General features: G+C 44.5%; 2 protein-coding genes across 3 annotated transcripts in view; one reads left to right on the top strand and one right to left on the bottom strand.

Moving 5' to 3' along the window:
• NDUFAF6 (NADH:ubiquinone oxidoreductase complex assembly factor 6) overlaps positions 1-5345 on the bottom strand; it is a 121021-nt gene extending 115676 nt beyond the window's left edge. The window contains exon 1 of one of the 2 annotated variants that reach the window (XM_086966021.1): positions 4796-5345. In XM_086966021.1, the coding sequence (XP_086822147.1) occupies positions 4796-4941 (146 nt within the window). In that variant the 5' untranslated portion in view covers positions 4942-5345. The remainder of the gene's footprint in view (positions 1-4795) is intronic. The other variant, XM_086966022.1, reaches the window with a different exon arrangement.
• The window catches only part of INTS8 (integrator complex subunit 8), a 793677-nt gene continuing 780874 nt past the window's right edge, over positions 5269-18071 (top strand). The window contains exon 1 of the mRNA XM_086966019.1: positions 5269-5525. The gene's annotated coding sequence lies outside the window, so the exon portion shown is untranslated. The remainder of the gene's footprint in view (positions 5526-18071) is intronic.

Genomic DNA, 18071 nt, shown 5'->3' with positions numbered 1-18071 from the left:
GCACCATCCTGAAATCGAGGACATCCGGCAGCGGGAACGGTTCCGACATGCCTTGGGCTCAGCCAGGTAATCCGAACACGATGCAAGCTGACATCTCAGCCCATAAGCCCACTGGAGGGCTGCCTCCTGAATGCACACTCAAGAAACAGTCACATACCCACTGGAGGGACAGAAGAAAAAACCACAGATACCACAATGCCCCACTTGTACACACCAGCTTTTTGAATCAGGGAAGCCTTGTAAGTCACGTGGGAGCGCTGATAAATAATGAGGGACTGTGGCAGCGTTGTGGTGCTTCTAATTCACAAAACGCCTGGGAAGAAGGAGAGAGAATCTCCGAAACGCGTCGGCAGTGAGAGGGGGGTGTAAATTGGACTAAGATACCCGCTTGGTCCGGAGTATGAACGGAAAGTAACCGACCTGACTATGGAGTGCGGACTCATTTTGGGGACAACTATTGGTGAATATATATAGGTGGCATGGGTCATTTTAGGGTTTAGAGTGGGTATGGGTTTTTTTGTCACAAAAGTAATTTTAGAGTTTAGGGTGGGTATGGGTTTTTGATTGGAAGGATGGTTTTATGTTGGATATGGGTTTTTGGGCAGCAAGGGTTATTTTAGGGTTTAGGGTGGGTATGGGCTTTTGGGTGGCAAGGACATTTTAGGGTTTAGGGTTGGTATGGGTTTTTGGGTGTCAAGAGTAATTTTAGAGTTTAGGATGGGTATGAGTTGAGAGGTTGTGGGGTTTTAAGCAAATGTATATATATTTATATGCAGATTTCATATATATATTTATTTATTCATACACACACACACACACATATATATATATACACACACATTCCTATCAAATGATGTATGTTGAAATATATATATATATATATATATATATATATATATATATATATCCCTTTTGTGCCCAACAAGTGATCTGTTAAATATTATGTAACACTAATTCAAAAAGTTCAAGGTAATAAGATGAGAAGGCCTTGTGCAGGATACCACAACAAAAGCCAGTTGCCCGATAAGTTAAACCATAATCCTAATTTTTGTTGGGCCTTAAAGTAATCCAAATGTTATACATCATAAACATTAGTAATGTTATAAACATATGTCATAAGTCTGCCATTATGTTTTTGTTATTCTTTAATGATATTGCTTCTCTAGTTCAAATCCACAGAGATTACTACGCTGTATAAAATAAGAAAACTTTATCTTTGTACTTTGGATTAATTATTATTATGTACAACCAACACACTGGATAGATTTGTGATTATTGCTTTTCCTGTGCCCCTTAAAAAATAATTTGTGTACCTTTGTCTGGAATTTAATATACACAAAGTGAATATAATACCATTTAATTTGTTTTTGTTTTGTTCCATTGTTGATAATAGCTAATTTCGATTAATTCTCATAGTTTGGTTCGATGCACAGCATTCAACAGGTGCTTAAATACTGACCACTAAGCCTCAATGATATTGTAAATTATCCCCAATCGGTCATCCACTTTAGGAGATTTACTGTTACATTTGTCCTTCTTGACAATTTTTTGTGGCACAATTTATTTAAAAAAAAGAAAAATTTATAAGTTGACGGTCAAACTAAGATTTCATGACTCCGCTCCCTTTTCACGATCACACACTGACCCTCAATTTAAGAGTAAAAACATATAGCTACAGTTAGTCTCAATATGTGGACGACATATTTCAGCCTAGTCATTCTCACATATAAGTGCAGCGGCTGTCTTCATGACCTACTTTTAGTGCTGCTGCTCAGTGTATGTGAATCAAAATAAGAGTGAAAAGGGTATCTAACATACAAAACCATCCATTTGCTCTGCTACCCTCAGGTCAGGTAATTCGTCCTTTTAAAGGGATATCCCTTTGTGGCATGGTCTTTATGTTGACAGTTTTTTATTATCTTTTAGAGCCAAAGGTTTCTTGGGTGAGGAATAAGACATGTTCTGGCCACATGGAAGGCCTGGTCAACGTGAAGGTGAGTGAAGCACGGCCGCTGGAAGTTGAGATCCACCCAGTGTGTTCGATTGACTGCGGCCCAGCTACCAGAAGGGGATGGCCACCTAGTATGCCTGATTAACTGAAGGTGAATGAAACATGGCAGGTGTAAGATGGTAAATTTTGAAGCACGTCCACAGGAGGTGAAGGTTCACCATGTCTGCCTGACTGACTGAGGTTTGGCTACCGGAATTCAAGTTGATGACCAGCAGGCATGTCTGATTTGATCAAAGTGAATTAAACATGGCTGCTGTAACATTGTGACTGTTGAAGCACTGCCACTGAAAGTGAATAACCCACGGTGCTCCCAGCTGACTGAGGCTCAATTACCTAAGGTGAACGCCACCTGGCATGCCTGATTCACTGAATGTAATGAAGCATGGTTTCTTTGACATGGTGACCGTTGAAGAACGGCCACCAGCAAGGACAGGTCACGCGGGTGCCTGACTGAGTGGTAGCTATTGAAAGTGAATGGCCACCCAGTATGCTCCGTGCTAAATTTGAGCTGGTAGTTCCCGGTGCTCTGCAACAGCACTTAATTCTTAGCACCAGCACTTGTGACAGTCTTCCACCTGATGGTGCTGTGTGATAAATGTGGTTATAATCACAACAACAGCTGTTTATTAATGTAATATGCATTAACAATCACTGATACGTGCTAATCAAGTCATTCTTATAGCTTTGGGGACCTTGAATAGAATGAATTGTCACACTTGTAAGAGTGTGATGGATAGGAGGTGTGTTGTTACTATTATTGGTAGCGCTGCCAGTAACAATGTGTGGTGCAATCTGCAGTGGCCTCCTGAAACAAATTAACTACTGGGTATGCTTGATTAATTAAAGGTGTTACCAATGAACGATGATCAGGTTGGGAAACAATATCAGAACTGCTGCTTTGAATGTAGTGACCAAAAAGTGAGCAACCCAATCTACCCTTGAGGGTTTGGGCAAGAGATATAGTAGGGTATAGATACCTTCAAAGGATTTCGTTACTATATATTTCAGACAAAATTTCAAATAGTACTTAGCAGCCTTGTACAACTGGGGCCGATAGTGCAAAGCAACAACCGCAAATATTCAATCAATATACATAAGTCACTATAAGAGGTCAAAATAGAAGAGAGAGAAAAGGTGTGTATGAAAAAAGTTTGTATTTAATACTCAAAGTAGATTTGAAAAGGGTACAGAATAAATAATGTTATAGGAAGGATATTTCAAGAGTAACAATCAAAAGAAACCTCTCTATAACAACTGTGTACGCTTATCTGCCTATTTACAGTTAGTCTATTAGTTGAGCAAACAAAGCGTATGTGTCGACGTCCCGGTCTCTAATCTTGAATTGATGAGACCATCTTCAGGACATGTGAATCATATCTTGGAAACCCTGGTAGACTGGAGTCTTGTTGCCTTCAAAATAATAAATTGATGATTAAAAAGGCGATCAATGGTGCCTGCGCAATAAATATCACAGGGAGTCTTCCACTTTAATTTAATTCCTGGTAGACTGAACTCTTGATGCCCTCAAGGCTTTATATTGGTGATTGACTAATGTGAGCTGCGCAAAAAGATGTCGCAGAGCGTCTTCCACTTTAATTTGGTTCCTTATGGGAGACGAAAGGTCTGGATAGAAAATCCTCAGATAGTCAGCGTAACAGCATGCATCCGAAGCAGCCTTGTCAATCACCAATATAAAGCCTTGAGGGCATCAAGAGTCCAGGAATTTATTATTTTGAAGGCAACAAGACTCCAGTCTACCAGGGTTTCCAAGATATGATTCACATGTCCTGAAGATGGTCTCATCAATTCAAGATTAGAGACCGAGACATCGACACATACGCTTTGTCTGCTCAACTAATAGACTAACTGTAAATAGGCAGATAAGCGTACACAATTGTTATAGAGAGGTTTCTTTTGATTGTTACTCTAGAAATATCCTTCCTATAACATTGTTATTTATTCTGTACCCTTTTCAAATCTACTTTGAGTATTAAATGCGAACTTTTTTCATACACACCTTTTCTCTCTCTTCTTTTTTGATCACTTATAGTGACTTATGTATATTGATTGAATATTTGCGGTTGTTGCTTTGCACTATCAGCCCCAGTTGTACAAGGCCGCTAAGTACTATTTGAAATTTTGTCTGAAATATATAGTAACGAAATCCCTTGAAGGTATCTATATCCTACTATAGCTTTGAATGTAGAGCACAAAGCAAAATATGATGGATTGCTTGTAAGCGAAAGCAGCCAATAAACTGTGGCCTTTCCTTTTCCAAACAGAGTGTAGCCTCATTATTGGTACCTGGAGGTGGCTGGCCGAGTAAGAGTACCACCACTATCAACTCCGTATAATCCGTCTCTGGCCTCCCGAACTAAAGTTTCTGAGCTCTGCCCTAAAGCGCAAGGCTGGCAACTGGAGGGGGCTAAGAGCTCTGCGCAACTGGGAGTTGGCATTGATTTCCAATTAGGGCTAGTACTTTGCAACCAACTAGGCAGCATAATAGCGCTCTACGTAAGAGGAGCGAGGTAGAGGAATATTTGAATTGTGTGCTTGTGCGGGAAGGTTTCGAGATGATGGCATAGTGATTAAGATATGGGGAATTGAGCTACATCCTGGACTATATGAGCTGCAGACAGGGGTTGGGGCAGCAGAGGTGGAGCGCTCAGCAGGCTTTCTGCACTCGGGCTGGGATCTCTCCATTCAGCTTCTGGGATCTAGGCACTCACGGGCTCGAACAAATGCACGCAGGGACCGGGCTCTCCAGAAAGACGGCGCTATTACCTGACCAGTTGCAGACAGTATGCTTCATCCTGCCCCGCAGACCCGGTCAGGGCTGAGCTGGCTGATGCCCGGCTGGCAGTGCCCCGCGGTAGCGCCAGAACCCGGCGGTGTAGGCAGAGAGGTGCCAGCCTCACAGAAACACCCATTCTAACTCCAAGGCTATCAGTGGCAAGAGCACAGGGTCACCGCCATGAAGGGCAACAACACTGAAAAGAGACATGAAGAAAACTCCTGCAGCCGTAGAAATAGAAAGAGGACTGGCTAGCACAAGGGCTTGTTCGTAAGAAGATTTGTTCGTAAAAGGATCCCCAAAGTCAAAATGAAGAATTCACTGTGCATCGGGGGTCGCTGGCATGGCTGTATTGTCGTTTTTTTCAGTACAAACGTGTCCCCACGTCACAGGCTCAGCCTAATCGGTTTAAAATTAGAAACAATCCTATTTCTGTAAAATAAGGAAATACTTTTTCGTCATCGTCCTTGTGTTGCCCGTTTTGCTGCGGCCTCCTAATAGGTCTTGGTGATGCCCTCGCGATGACTAATGTACGAAAGGAGTAACCTGTCAGATTCCGCCGTAACTATAGTGATGGGAAACGCGAATGACGTAATTTTTGTGCGACCCGCTTCTTTGCTCTGGTGACGTTGTTGTGAGAGGCCGGCGTGTGTGCACTTGTGTAAAGTGGATAGGAAAGAAGCTGAAAGAGCCAGCGGTGCCGAGAGAGACTCCTGACAGGTACGTGAGAGTGCCTTGGGGACAGCTATCGGTACTACACGCTTTATCCTGACCGACAGTGCAAACCGAGGGTGCCCCTCCGAAGGCAGGCTCCAATGCTTCCCAGCCGACTGCCACTACACAGTATAGCAACGCTGCATGCTGCTTCTCGGGTTGTCCAGACCAGTGAACTGGGGGGGGGGGGGGGGGGGGGGGGGGGGTGGTGGTTCGTGTGTTCTGGCTATTTTATGCAAAACACATGCACTGTGCCACATTTTAGTCTGTTGAAGTGCGGCTCTTTAGAAGAAGTTTTCATTACAGAGCTCACATGGTCAGGTTTGACTATACTACTTATTAGGTGTAATGTAAACATTGGTGTGCTCTCTTTTTGCTAAAAGTGCTTGTGCTTTTGATCTTTTTATGTTTTTAGCAAGATATTAACATCTCTTAGCCTTCTTTCAGTTTGGAATGTTCAGAGAGATAGAAAGAGAATTGAGAATGCAGCACATGTGGGTCTTCTACTTTCCCTGATAAAAGTACTTGCTGTAAAAGGAAAAGGGATGAAGGGAGAGTGCCAAAATCAACAAGAAAGGTCTATGTCCAGCTAATATATGACCATCTTTCCCAGATTCTATTTTGCTGCATCCTTATTTTCAAGGTCTCGAGCTGCAAATGTCAGGAATTTGATTGTTTTGCAGGAAAGTTGGACAGAAGACCCGCTGAGGCAATATATCACAGACGCTCTGCAGGTCCTGACTTGTGTTTCTCTTAAGATTGGCCTCAAGAGGATCTTCCTTAAATGGATTTTTTTTTTTTGTCCTCATACGCCAAAAGATATTCTCGAAGTACATTCAATCACTACCATCCACTACGCAGCAGATGTACCCCAGTTTGTGTTATAAGCTCCGAAGATCTTGTTGGAAGCGCTTTTTGCAGATACCCTAATAAGGAAAAAGTCAATTCAGTTGATCTAACTTGCCAGCCATGGAACTGATCCTAGGGTATTTTATTCTGCAAAAAGGCATAATCATTGGACCTTGTTTTAAAATTTATCCAACCAGGCAATGCACGGAATCCAAAAGTGCTTTTTCCTTTTCCAGTTAGCCCTATCTAGATTCAATGTATGTTTAATTGCATTAATTCAGTCTAGATAGGTGGGTGCGGTATCTTTTAACCAGGATTTACAGATTTCTCTGCGAGCGAGTATAATTAAGTACAACGACAACTTGTTAACATCTTGAGAAAGTGATTAATAATTCGAAAAAATACTGAAAAATATTAGTGTTATACTAACCTGGATATTGAAATTAAACATGTTTTCCATACCTTCAGATACCGCATACCAGAAATCATACAGGACCGGACATATTAAAAACATATGGAGATCGTCTGCTTTTTCCTGCTTACACTTTGGACAGCAGGGGGTAATACCTTTCGAAAATTTAGAGAGCTTAGCAGGGGACCAGTAAACTCTGTGGAGAGAGAAGAGATGGTTGCGTTTTAAATTGGTGGGAGATACTGTAGTGTGTAAGAAGTCAAAGGATACTTGCCATAGCTCCTCTAGATCTGCGTCCAAAATTTAGTCTCCCCATAGGTGAACTGGCAAGATGAAATTGCCGTCCTCTGCTTCCAGGATAGTCCAATACAGAGTTGCTGTCTTTATCTTCCTGCTCTTCCCTTGAAACAGGTTCTCCAAAACGTTTATTGTTCCCACTTCCGATCCCACAGCCTGACTCCAGCTCTTAATTTGGAGGTATTTGAACTTAGATAAGTTGTTATCAGTCAGGATAGAGATCTCATCCCAGGATAAGAGCGACCCATCGGGCATTAGCTGGTGCCAATATTTTATGTCAGCAGTCGACAAAGGCTTTGCGAGAATATCCTTAGTCCACTCTGGAGAACACAGGGACTCCCAAATAGGAGCCATAGCTGTATAGTATGCAAATTGCAGAGATTTCCTTACTCTGGCCCATGTAAAAGCCATATCGCTCAGCAACTTCAATCGGACCTTTTTAAAGAAGCACGGGTCCCCATACTTATATAAGAAACCATGTGATCCCCTTGGATTTCTGTCAGCATTTCCTTGAACATTGTGGCTGCTTCTGATCCATCTGGGCAATTGAAAAGCATTATCCCTGCTTTAAGTAACCGAGTCCACGCATAAAAGCTTCAGGTCTGGGGCACACAAACCGCCTTTGCTTTTTTTCCTACGCAGTTTCTTCCATGAGATCCTGATACCCTTTGAGGCCCATACAAAAGAATTACATTTAGCTTGGATTTTTCTTAGCTTATCTTCCTTGAATGATAGAGGGATATTCTGAAATAGAAATATTAATTTGGGCAGAAGCATCATTTTTATAATATTTACTCTTCCAATTAGTGTGAGAGGAAGAAGAGACCAGCCCTTTAAAGAATCAACAATTTCTTTGTTTACTTTCTCAAGATTTCTGTCCGTTAATTGTTCAATATCCTGGGTAATTTGGATTCCTAGATATCTTATCTCTTGTTTTAGAATAGGGAGATGTACTACTAAATTCCAAACCATGCATTTGACTGGTTAATCTGATAGCCAGAAATCTGACCAAACTGGGTAGCTGCACTATAGATTAATGGGATTGCCTGTATTGGATCCGAAGTATATATCAACATATCGTCTACATAAAGTGAGACATTTTTTTTCCAAATTTCTAAATTTGAAGGGCGCAATATTCATGTCTTGCCTGATTTTCTCCGCCAAAGACTCAATATATAAGTTAAAAAGCAGGGGTGAAAGGGGGCAACCCTGTCTTGTCCCTCTTTTAATAGTTATGGGTGCAGAAAGATTACCATTAACCAATACTCTAGCTATGGGATGTTGGTAAAAAGAAGAGATGACTCTACAAATTTTTTTACCCAGATTACATCTCTCCAATACTCTAGCTAGATAAGCCCAGTTTACGCGATCAAACGCCTTAGTGGCGTCAAGTGTAATAATAGCCATAGGCAACTTATAGAGAGATGCTAAATCAATTGCTCCCACTAGTGCTTGAGTCAAGTTCTGAATAGACCGGCCTTTCACAAATCCCTTCTGATTACAGTGCAAAAAATTACCAGCAACACCATTTAATCTCTCTGCTAAAATCTTGGCAAGGATCTTCTAGTCAAGGTTTAGCAGAGAGATTGGCCTGTAAGAATCACACTGCACTGCTGATTCAGATGGTTTGAGAATAAGGACTACAGTTGCTTCATTCCACGATGGAGGGATATTCTCTCCTTCCTCAAAGATAGAAGAGAAGAGCCTATAGAGGACTGGGGCAATAGCTGGCGCTAGGGTTCTATATAAATCTGCTGGCAACCCATCCGGGCCTGGTGCCTTACCTCTCTTGCCCGACTCAATTGCACTGACCACTTCCTTCAGACTTATGCTTCCATTTAAGTTATTAGATGCCTTTTCCTCAATTCTCAAGACTGAATATTGCTCTAGCCATGCTTGAATTGAGCTATCCCGCAGAGATAAATCTTCTTTATACACCTGCTCAAAATGATTAAAAAAAGCTTCCTCTTTTTCGAGGAGCCAAGATGGCGACCGTGACGGCCGCCTAGTCCCTCGGCTCTGAAGACCATCTCCTCCCACGCTCACATCCTGCCTGTAATCCTGCACTGAAACGGCGTAATTGCGGAAACGAAAACCTCCGACCACCTACGGCGAAATCCTGAGGCTTGCGCCTGCTTTAAATTGGGAGAAACATACAGCTACAGTTTGCGGCCCGCAGCAGCCCTGTGACCGGGGCCTCGAGTAGATAGTGAGGCTGGTCACCAAGTGAACAACAGCGGGCGCCAGCGACCAAGAGGTGCCGGTCGGATCATGTGTGGCGAGGAACGGCCGACTTCCGAAACGCATATCCTGTTGACTACGGGTGCGACTCCAAGGCATGCCTGACAATGTGCTTGGTGTGAATTGCACGATCATAGGAGCCTTGATTGTTCACCGCTGGGAAACGGCTTGCGCATTATCGGCGGGCGGCTCCCGAATTTCTGCTCACCTAATACCGAGCAGGGCCTGCTTTCTCATCGACAGTTGTTTATTGCACTATATTGGTTTTGGCGGCCACGAAGGCGGTAAAAAGATGCCCGATGCCCCTCTGCATGCAACTTGGCCCCGAATGAGTGTGGCCCTGCCCGTGAACACAATGGGCAAGACGGAGTGCAGCCTCGAGGAGACTGAGCCACAAAGTGATCGTGGATGTATGGAGAAGGGAGACACGATCGAGGGGGGGCACGAAAGAGACCTGCACTATGGCGGTCTTATGGCTGCTATTGTTGCCCTGCGTTACAACTTGGAGCAATCTGCCCGAATCCTGGGTAGTAAGGTGGATGAGATCGTGTTTGCACTGGGGCACTCGAGAACAGCTGGTCAACAGGTATACAGCGATATGCCTCATTCTATGCCCGGCTGAAACAAGATGGCGGCCCTAAGCGACACTGGCGGGCTTGAGACCCCTATTCCCGGGACGTCTCTTGTTGATGATCTTGAATGCCTGAGACGACGTGTAGACCTTGGATTGGAATCGCGACGGGAGTATTCGGCCCAAGCCATGCTTCCCGTGACCCGGGGGCCGCTCCAGCTGTGGTTGGACATTGAGACTTTCCTCCCCGGCCCTGCTCTGCTGTATATCATGTGGAAGATGTGCTTTTGGGCCGGGCCGGGGTCACTGGAACGACGGGAGAGGGGTCTGGCCGATGTCCGGTTGCACCAAATCGACGCTCCTGTGCTGCTGTTCAAGCCCGCCTGGGCACTTCGACTCCCCGTAAAGATTGAATTGGGCGCTGATACTTCGGTGAGCATTGGCAGAAAAGATAAGACGGGACAGGGATGAACGGTGCCTATTACAGACTGATAGTTTCCTAGCCGATGTTTGAGACGGATGTGCGACGTGCTGATTTACCTGATAGCACAGTATGCCGACTATGTGCCTTGAAAACTGTTTGATAGTAATGGTTCTTGTTATTGGACTCTACACCCTGTGCTGATATAGAACTTGTGGGAGGGAGATGCCGGGGGACTGGTGGAGGGCTCCTCTCCGCTTCTCACTACTTTCATTGTAGTTATAGATTAGGACCTTTTTTCTTATCTTCTATAATTCGGGGCACTCTTTTTTGGGGCGACAGGCACACTGCTAGGGGGGGTAGGCCGTAGCCAGCTGCAGGGGTGCAGGGTGGGGGGTTGGAGGGGTTTTTGTTTATTCCTTTTTGTTCTATGGGCCTTCTATTCTTTCTCTTTCCTTTTTTAGGTCGAGGTATATCCGGTTTTGCCGAAGGCAAAACCGGATGTAAAGAGATCTTATGTTGTGTAGTAGGGCAGTTTAGACCCGCCTCTCAGCTCCGTTCGCTTCCATTGGCTGGCTTCCTAAACAGAGGCTATCCATTGGAAGAGAAGTGAGTCACTCAAAACAAGCCCCGTCTTTTTCGGATTCGGGGGCGTAAATTTTGCTGTTCTTTAGCTCATGACGTCGTCCGTCACTCAGGACAGCAAAACACGCCCCCAAATCCGAAAAATTTCGGAAGCTTTGAGGCAGCCTTTTCTGCCCGACCACCGCCGCTGCCGGAAGAAGTCCCGGCGTGGGGATACCCCCATCGGGTGCTCACCCCGCTGTTTATTTAAATTAAAGAGGGAGCCTACCCCTCATCAGCCCGCATTACCGCCGCAGCACCGCCGCAGCCCAGGACACCCGAAAATCATAGCCGCGACCCGGAAGTAGAGTGGGCTAGGCAGGAAGCGGACGGGAGGTCTCCCCGCGCTCCTGCCCGGCAAGGAGAAGAAGCTCGTCCCCAGCCGCCGCCGACCGGAGAAGCCCAGCAGCCCTGCCCGCGGTAGAGAGGAGCCGCCGCCTCCCCAAACAGCCAGTGAGTGCCGTTTTTCTTGTTTTTATTCCCTCCTGTGCCCTGCCCCTGCCAGGTTCTGCCCTCGTGTCTCCCGCCCGTCTAGTCAAGAAGCCCGTCCCCAGCCGCCGCCGACCGGAGAAGCCAAGCAGCCCTGCCGCTGAGAATGCATTTTTTGCCCCCAAATCTTTCTGCAGTGTATGTAGCGCCAACTCGGCCACCAGAACTGGAGCACTTTGCCCGCTCACAAGTTGTGTGCACCTTCAGTAACTCTTTTTGTGGACCCGAGGGGAGTGGAGCGCTTTACATGGGCACCGTATTTGCATTACACCCTCAGGCACGGTAAGATTAAGTGATTTGCCCGACCTTTTAATTGTTTCCTGAACCCTGCTTTAAAACGTGAAAGTACACTTTTTATTTTTTTATTTTATTTTCTTATTTTAGATGTTCCAAACTCATCATGAGGGCAGGCTCGAACATGGTATGGAAACGCTTTTCACGAGAGCAAGTTACAGTATACAAGCCCACATTATTGTTATACGCTGGGAGATTAGAATGTTTTGTCCTTGATCACAGGATGTTGCACCAGCGCTTAGGCTCAAACCCGGCTTCCGAGTTCAAACGTCGGGGCCAAGGCTGTTACACCACGGCTACAGAAGCCTGCGCGAACTGGTTCCCCTGTGTTTGAAATTTGCTGCCCAGTCCTTTGCCGCCACTGCTGGGGATTGCCTTCGATGGGCAACAATAAGCATTCGCGCAAGGCGCTGCTTGTTGAGCTACTACTTGTCTGGGCGTAGTGCGTTCTCTGACAACATTTCGCATTTATGGCAGTCACTCACTCTATCCTTCAATAGCTCCGCTTCATGTGTTTTTCGGGCAGCGCCTTCCCCCATCTCTTAGCGACATGGATTACTGCACCCCATCGTACCAGGCCTCGCCCTGCCTTCCCGCTATCTGCTGCAAGCCCCCAGTGAGTACTTATTAGGGTTAGGATCCAGCCTTAACTTGCATTGGCTTGGGGAACACGGGGTTTGTTTCTATGGTGGTCTTCTGAGCCGTTTGGGGGGCATGTCCTTCTGTGTCTTCCCTCATTAAACGCCTAACCGTCCGCAGGCTTTTAGTTCACATGCGTTGCTACTCCCCTAGGAATTCTCAATGCTTAATAGCTGACGCTAGAGTTAAATATCATTCACATTCCTGTCTACCGTCGTCCGAGGGTCAGTCCTATTCAGTAAAAGGAAACTGTTCTGTAGCGCTGAAGGCCCCACCGTTGAAGAGCTAGGTCTCAAGCAACAAACCAGATCTGTAAAATGCCTGGCATTCACAATAGCTATCAGTAAACCCTTGAGCTGGTCATTCTCGCGCATTTTCCTCTCTTGCTGTTCATGTGTTAAATTGAATTACTTATACTTGTTTTCTTTCTAGTCTACTTTCATTGTTTGACTCAAATGAAACTGTGACAAATTTACTTGCCGTTAGGTCTGCTTTACAAGGCAAACGAGGGATGCTTATGATCGACTTGTTCCTTGTGGACTAAAGTGTCTGAATGCATTGGTAACTGCTTTCTTGGTCAAAAGTTATTAGACATATAACTACACGTATAATAGGCAACTCAGACTTGGCATAACTCCTTTCAGAGCGCCTGTTCTCACCATTCCTTGCACCCGCTTGCACTGCAAGCCTATGGTACGATTTTTCGCTTACGACACACTATAGATATATAACGCACCGCCCTGGGGCGTATTATATGGCCACCCATTTAACTCACTGGGTAATCCTACTTGCTATTAAAATAAAAACAGGCACCAGAAGTTAAGGTTTCTCTGCCCTGCGCGGCGCCCATCTGAGGTTTCCATGGTGCTCGAGCAGCACGCGCAGCTCTGACCTGCTGAACCCTTCTCTGCAAGTCACTCACCGTGATATTTGAGGCGGACTAAGACACCCATTACTTTCCACCTGGCTGGAATACTTTCGGCACAGGCTATTCTTTTATAATCGTCACCAATGTTTTAATTTCTTAGTATGAACCCGTGTGTTGCCTCATGCTGTTGGGTTTCTGCAGCGGATGATTTAGCACCCGGGGCTGACTCCTGGGCAAGCCCTCATATCTGTTATGTTTGTCGCACCCGCCTGGGAACATGACCCAGAAGCCGCGGTAACTGCCTTCTCTCTCCTCCCGACGCCCAGCTGCGCACGGAGTAGCGCCTATATAACCAGTCATTCAAAGAGTACATCTGCTACAGTCTCAGTACCTCACTCAAGCGGCTAAGGGACAACGCAGGGAGTTTCAGTGCCCTGGCGGATACACATCTCAGCAGAGTGTTCTGGGAGGCTGTCACACAGAGGGGAGGCGTTCTGGCACCCATGAGAGATTCACGGGCAGAACCGGGACGCACAGAGCTCTGGGAGAGGCTCACTGTACTGACCAACCATTTATGGTAAGGGGGAGGGGATAGCGCCCACCCCCTCGCCCGCTGCGGATTTGGGCCAAGCCCGCCATTTGCCAGCGGTCTAACGCTGTCCTTCCCTCTCACTCCATTCACCAGTGGAGTAACAAAACCTCCAGGGTAGCGCTGCAAGGTACACTGATGACCCCCACACCCCCCTGTGAATTGTGGCTACCCCTTTCCTTCAAGGACATCTAATCAGATAAAGTCTTATGAGTGACCCCTAAATGCAAACTGGAGTTTGCACTCAAACTAGTATTACAGGCAGTGCAGTCCTTTTGTGTGCAGTATTACCCTCGATTTTCCTGGGGACACATTTTCTAGATCAGAAATAGAGGAATTACTTCCCGGAAAAAGTCCTAAACTTTGGGAATGGCATGTCAAAATAGGCGCGCTGTTATTCCCCATTCTATAACGCAAAGCTTAGAATACTACAGTAATTCCGTATTCCCAAAAACTAAAGATGCCCGTGGTGCTGGCAATTCTGAGTGCGGATTACATTGAATCAGTGTGAGCCGAATGTTTGCAATGTGGATCTCGGTGCCCATTAATGTGAGGAATAACTATTGTATTATCCCGGGATTTCAGCCTGGAGGGTGCACAGGTGCGTTGACCCCTGAACTATCTTACCAATAAGAAAGACTTGCTTCCACACCATAATCAAAGACTGCGGTGCCGTTTTTAAGATGCCAATTAATTTCTGTGCCACAGTACATCATTGACATATCAGTGCATGCTGTGAGTGCAGATACCGTGCACCTCAAATGGAGTGATTCGCAGATTGTTAATGCATCCATGCGTTGTACGAATGTATGACAAGGCCTCTCGACATTACCGCTTTCACCCGCTGAACCGAGCACTCTGCCTCCGTGGCAAATCAATGGCTGAAACAATAAAATCATTTTCAAAGCGGCCTCCGTCGAAATGGATTTTTTACTCGATTGGGTAGATGCCCCGGAGTGTGAATCCATTCAGAGAAATAAAACTAAATGAAGCAGTTTCCAGTGATAATAATTGTTCGCAGAATGCTGTGCGTTGTGAGGAGTGCTGGAAAAATGCTGTCGGAAAGCTAATGTTTGCCAAAGGTCAGACAATAGACATGCCAGTACAACATCAGGTACGTTTTTGCAAGCTGAATCTATAAGGATGGTTCCAAATTCCGAAAAAATACAATTAAACCCGGTGGTACTATTATACTTACAAAAATGATATATTAACAAAGTCCAGGTAGTTTATGCCAGGATTTTTCTCCAGTCATTCGGGTGTGAGAAGATCAGAACAATTTCGAAGAGGAAATCTACTATTTATTTTCTTATAGACCCAAGATGTTGCATGCTAATACTTTAATAATCCCTTCTCCTTCACGACTGTCCTTTGGGAGCTGTGGTTGAGCAGTAAAGACTTATTTGGAAAAAATGGTGTAAAGGTTGTTTTCAGATACAATATAACTCACCTAATAAAGGTCAATGGTATATATATATATAAACATGAAGTTATACATTAAAGTTCTAAACAACAAAAAGCAGACATACACCAGTTATAGTTAGCAGCTCTAACTATAACTAGCGGCCCCCAATGCACTGCTTATGATCTCACATATGACATCACTCGCAACATGTTCTACGACATTGTTTATGACATCTCTCTGCTAATGCAATAGGTCTCGCATATGCAAGCAATTAAGCTATTGCCAATATAAATGACAATGCCATATATTTAGGGATATAAATAAATAAATAATGAGCAATGCCAATAGCTCTACCTATAATATTGCCGAGACCATTGCATTGTAAATGCTTGTCCTATGAGCTATATAGTGGACTGATCCTTTGTTTATTGCAGTTTAAACGGTACGTGCTAATGTTTATTCAAATGTTTCCGTCTATGAGGATAGTCGTGGTATTAGTGTAACAAGCGAAACGTGTACTGATTTCTCCTGATCCTTTGATGCTGGAGCCAATGTTCTGATTTAAAGTGTCTTGACAATACTCATCCTGACGAACAAAAATTAAAAATTTGACCTCAGTAAATCTGTAACTAATCCTCTGTGCACTGACATATTGCCATGTATTGTACTGGTAAGCCTTCGGACCTTTTTTGTTGGAATCTGTGTACAACCGTTTATAAATAAAGGTCTTCCAAAAAAAAAAAAAAATCTTCCTCCATGTCAGAAGCGTTTTCTGAAATCTCACCCATTATACCGGACAATACTCCTTTGATCCTGTTCCTAGATTGCTCTTTTTTTGTTTTGCAGGCTAGGAGCTTCCCGCTAGCTTCCCCGTATTCAAAGTGAGCAAGAGAACTGGCCTGCCAACGTTTCCTAAGTCTAGCATCAAGCACCTCTTCTAGTTGAGATTTACATATTGAAAGCTCCCGCAGAATACTCTGTTCAGAGGGATGATTCTGAGCTAAGAGATCAACTTCTAGCTTAGCAATTTGTGCCTCTATTTCGGATACTTTAGCCCTAAACTTTTTTTGCCTTGTAGATTGAATGGCAAAAATCACCACCCTCAAATAGGCCTTATAAGAATCCCAGACAATTTCAATTCGGGCGGTTCATAGATTTAACTCAAAGAACGCCTCTGAGTCCTCTAACAGTTTTTTTACCACATCATCTTCGAGCAGAATGCTTGGATCCACAGTCCACCTCTCAGTACTTTGCTGGCCGGGGAGTTTTAAGGCTAGAGAGACTGCCGAATGATCTGAGAGATGGCCACCTAAATGCTTAACCTCATTAACCCTTCCACATAGCTCCTCTGCAATCAAGAAAAAGTCTAGTCTTGATTTATGCCCAAGCTTCTTATTATGGAAAGTATATTCCTTTTTTGCCCCCCATTTTTCCCTCCAGACATCTATCCAACCCAACTGATGCATAGCATTCACCAGGAGAGATCTTGTTTTAGAATTATATATGGATTTATCCTTATATGTTTTGTCAATTTGGGGATCAAAGACTAAATTAAAATCTCCCGCTAGGATTAGAGGGTCTTTAAAGTCTAAAAGTTCTTCCATCATTTCTCTAAGTGGGAGAGGATCATCCAAATTTGGTCCATAATACCCCGCAACCGTAAATTTGTGAGAATGATAGTTAATCCTTGCTATGGCCCATCTGCCCTTCTTATCAGCTCTAGACTCTTCTACTATTAATGCTGGATTCGTTTTAACCAAAATGGCGACGCCTCTTATAGTTAGTTGCTGAGAGGTACATACAACATCCTGAATCCATTTTTTCGTGTTACAGACCTCCCTCAGCTCTTTCTCTGTAAGGTGGGTCTCTTGGAGAATAAAAATCTGCTCGGGCGCGTCTTTCCAGTTCTGAAATATCCTCTCCCTTCTATGGGTTACCCTCAGACCATTTAGATTCCAAGTTAAGACCTTAAGGTATATATCCTGGGCTAGCCTAAGCTGTGACATTGCTTCCTTGATGGATGGAATATTCGATTGAATAAACAAAATTGGCGAATCGGACATTAAAATTTTTTTTTTACCCACATGCTCCCCACCCTGTGCTCCCACTGCCCCTCCCTAGTGCTCCCCTGGAGAACCCCCCCCCCCTTCTTCTTCTTGGCCCTACTCTGGCCTTGAGGCTCCCTCTCTTGACATCGGACCGCATATTTACATTACGAGATATAAACAAAATTAATTTTGTTCCCTTTTATAGCTTTTTTTTCCCTGCACTTCCTATGTAGCCTGTACATCCCAGACCAGCAAAAGAAAAAAAAATTGAGAACATTATAAAGATAAATGCAGGGGCATGAATGAGAATGTAGACAAAAACATAGAAGGGAGTTATCCCACCTCTGCCTCGCGAGCAGATTCTGATATCAATTGCAAATAAACTTCTGCTTCCTCTACCCTTTTGAAGACCCTCATTTTGTTTTTAAACCTAACCTTTAAAGATGCAGGGAATTGCAGCTGTGCAGTTGCGCCCAGCTGCCTAAAAGGGTCTAATAGTTTCCCTAGCTCCCACTGTCTAGATGCCGTAATTGAAGAAACATCTGACCTGATTTGAAAGGTAATCCCCTCTGCTGAAAGGGAGCTGCTCTTTAAGGCCCTATTGAGGATCTCATCCTTTAGAGTATACGTTAGGAAATGTATTAGAATCTTTCTTGGTCTGGTCTTATTCGGATTCAATCTGTACGGGTCTCTGTGGACTCTCTGTATGTCTCTAATAAGGTCTTGCTCTGAAGCTTCCACTGCTGTAGCTTGCTTAATAAGTTTGACTACAAACTCAGTAATACTGTCACCTTCTGCCCCTTCC

The sequence above is a fragment of the Lissotriton vulgaris genome, chromosome 4_1 (assembly GCF_964263255.1).
Source record: "Lissotriton vulgaris chromosome 4_1, aLisVul1.2, whole genome shotgun sequence".
In the NCBI taxonomy this organism is placed as follows: domain Eukaryota; kingdom Metazoa; phylum Chordata; class Amphibia; order Caudata; family Salamandridae; genus Lissotriton; species Lissotriton vulgaris.
Note: the sequence above shows the minus strand (reverse complement) of the source record. Positions and strands in the feature narration are given on the sequence as shown.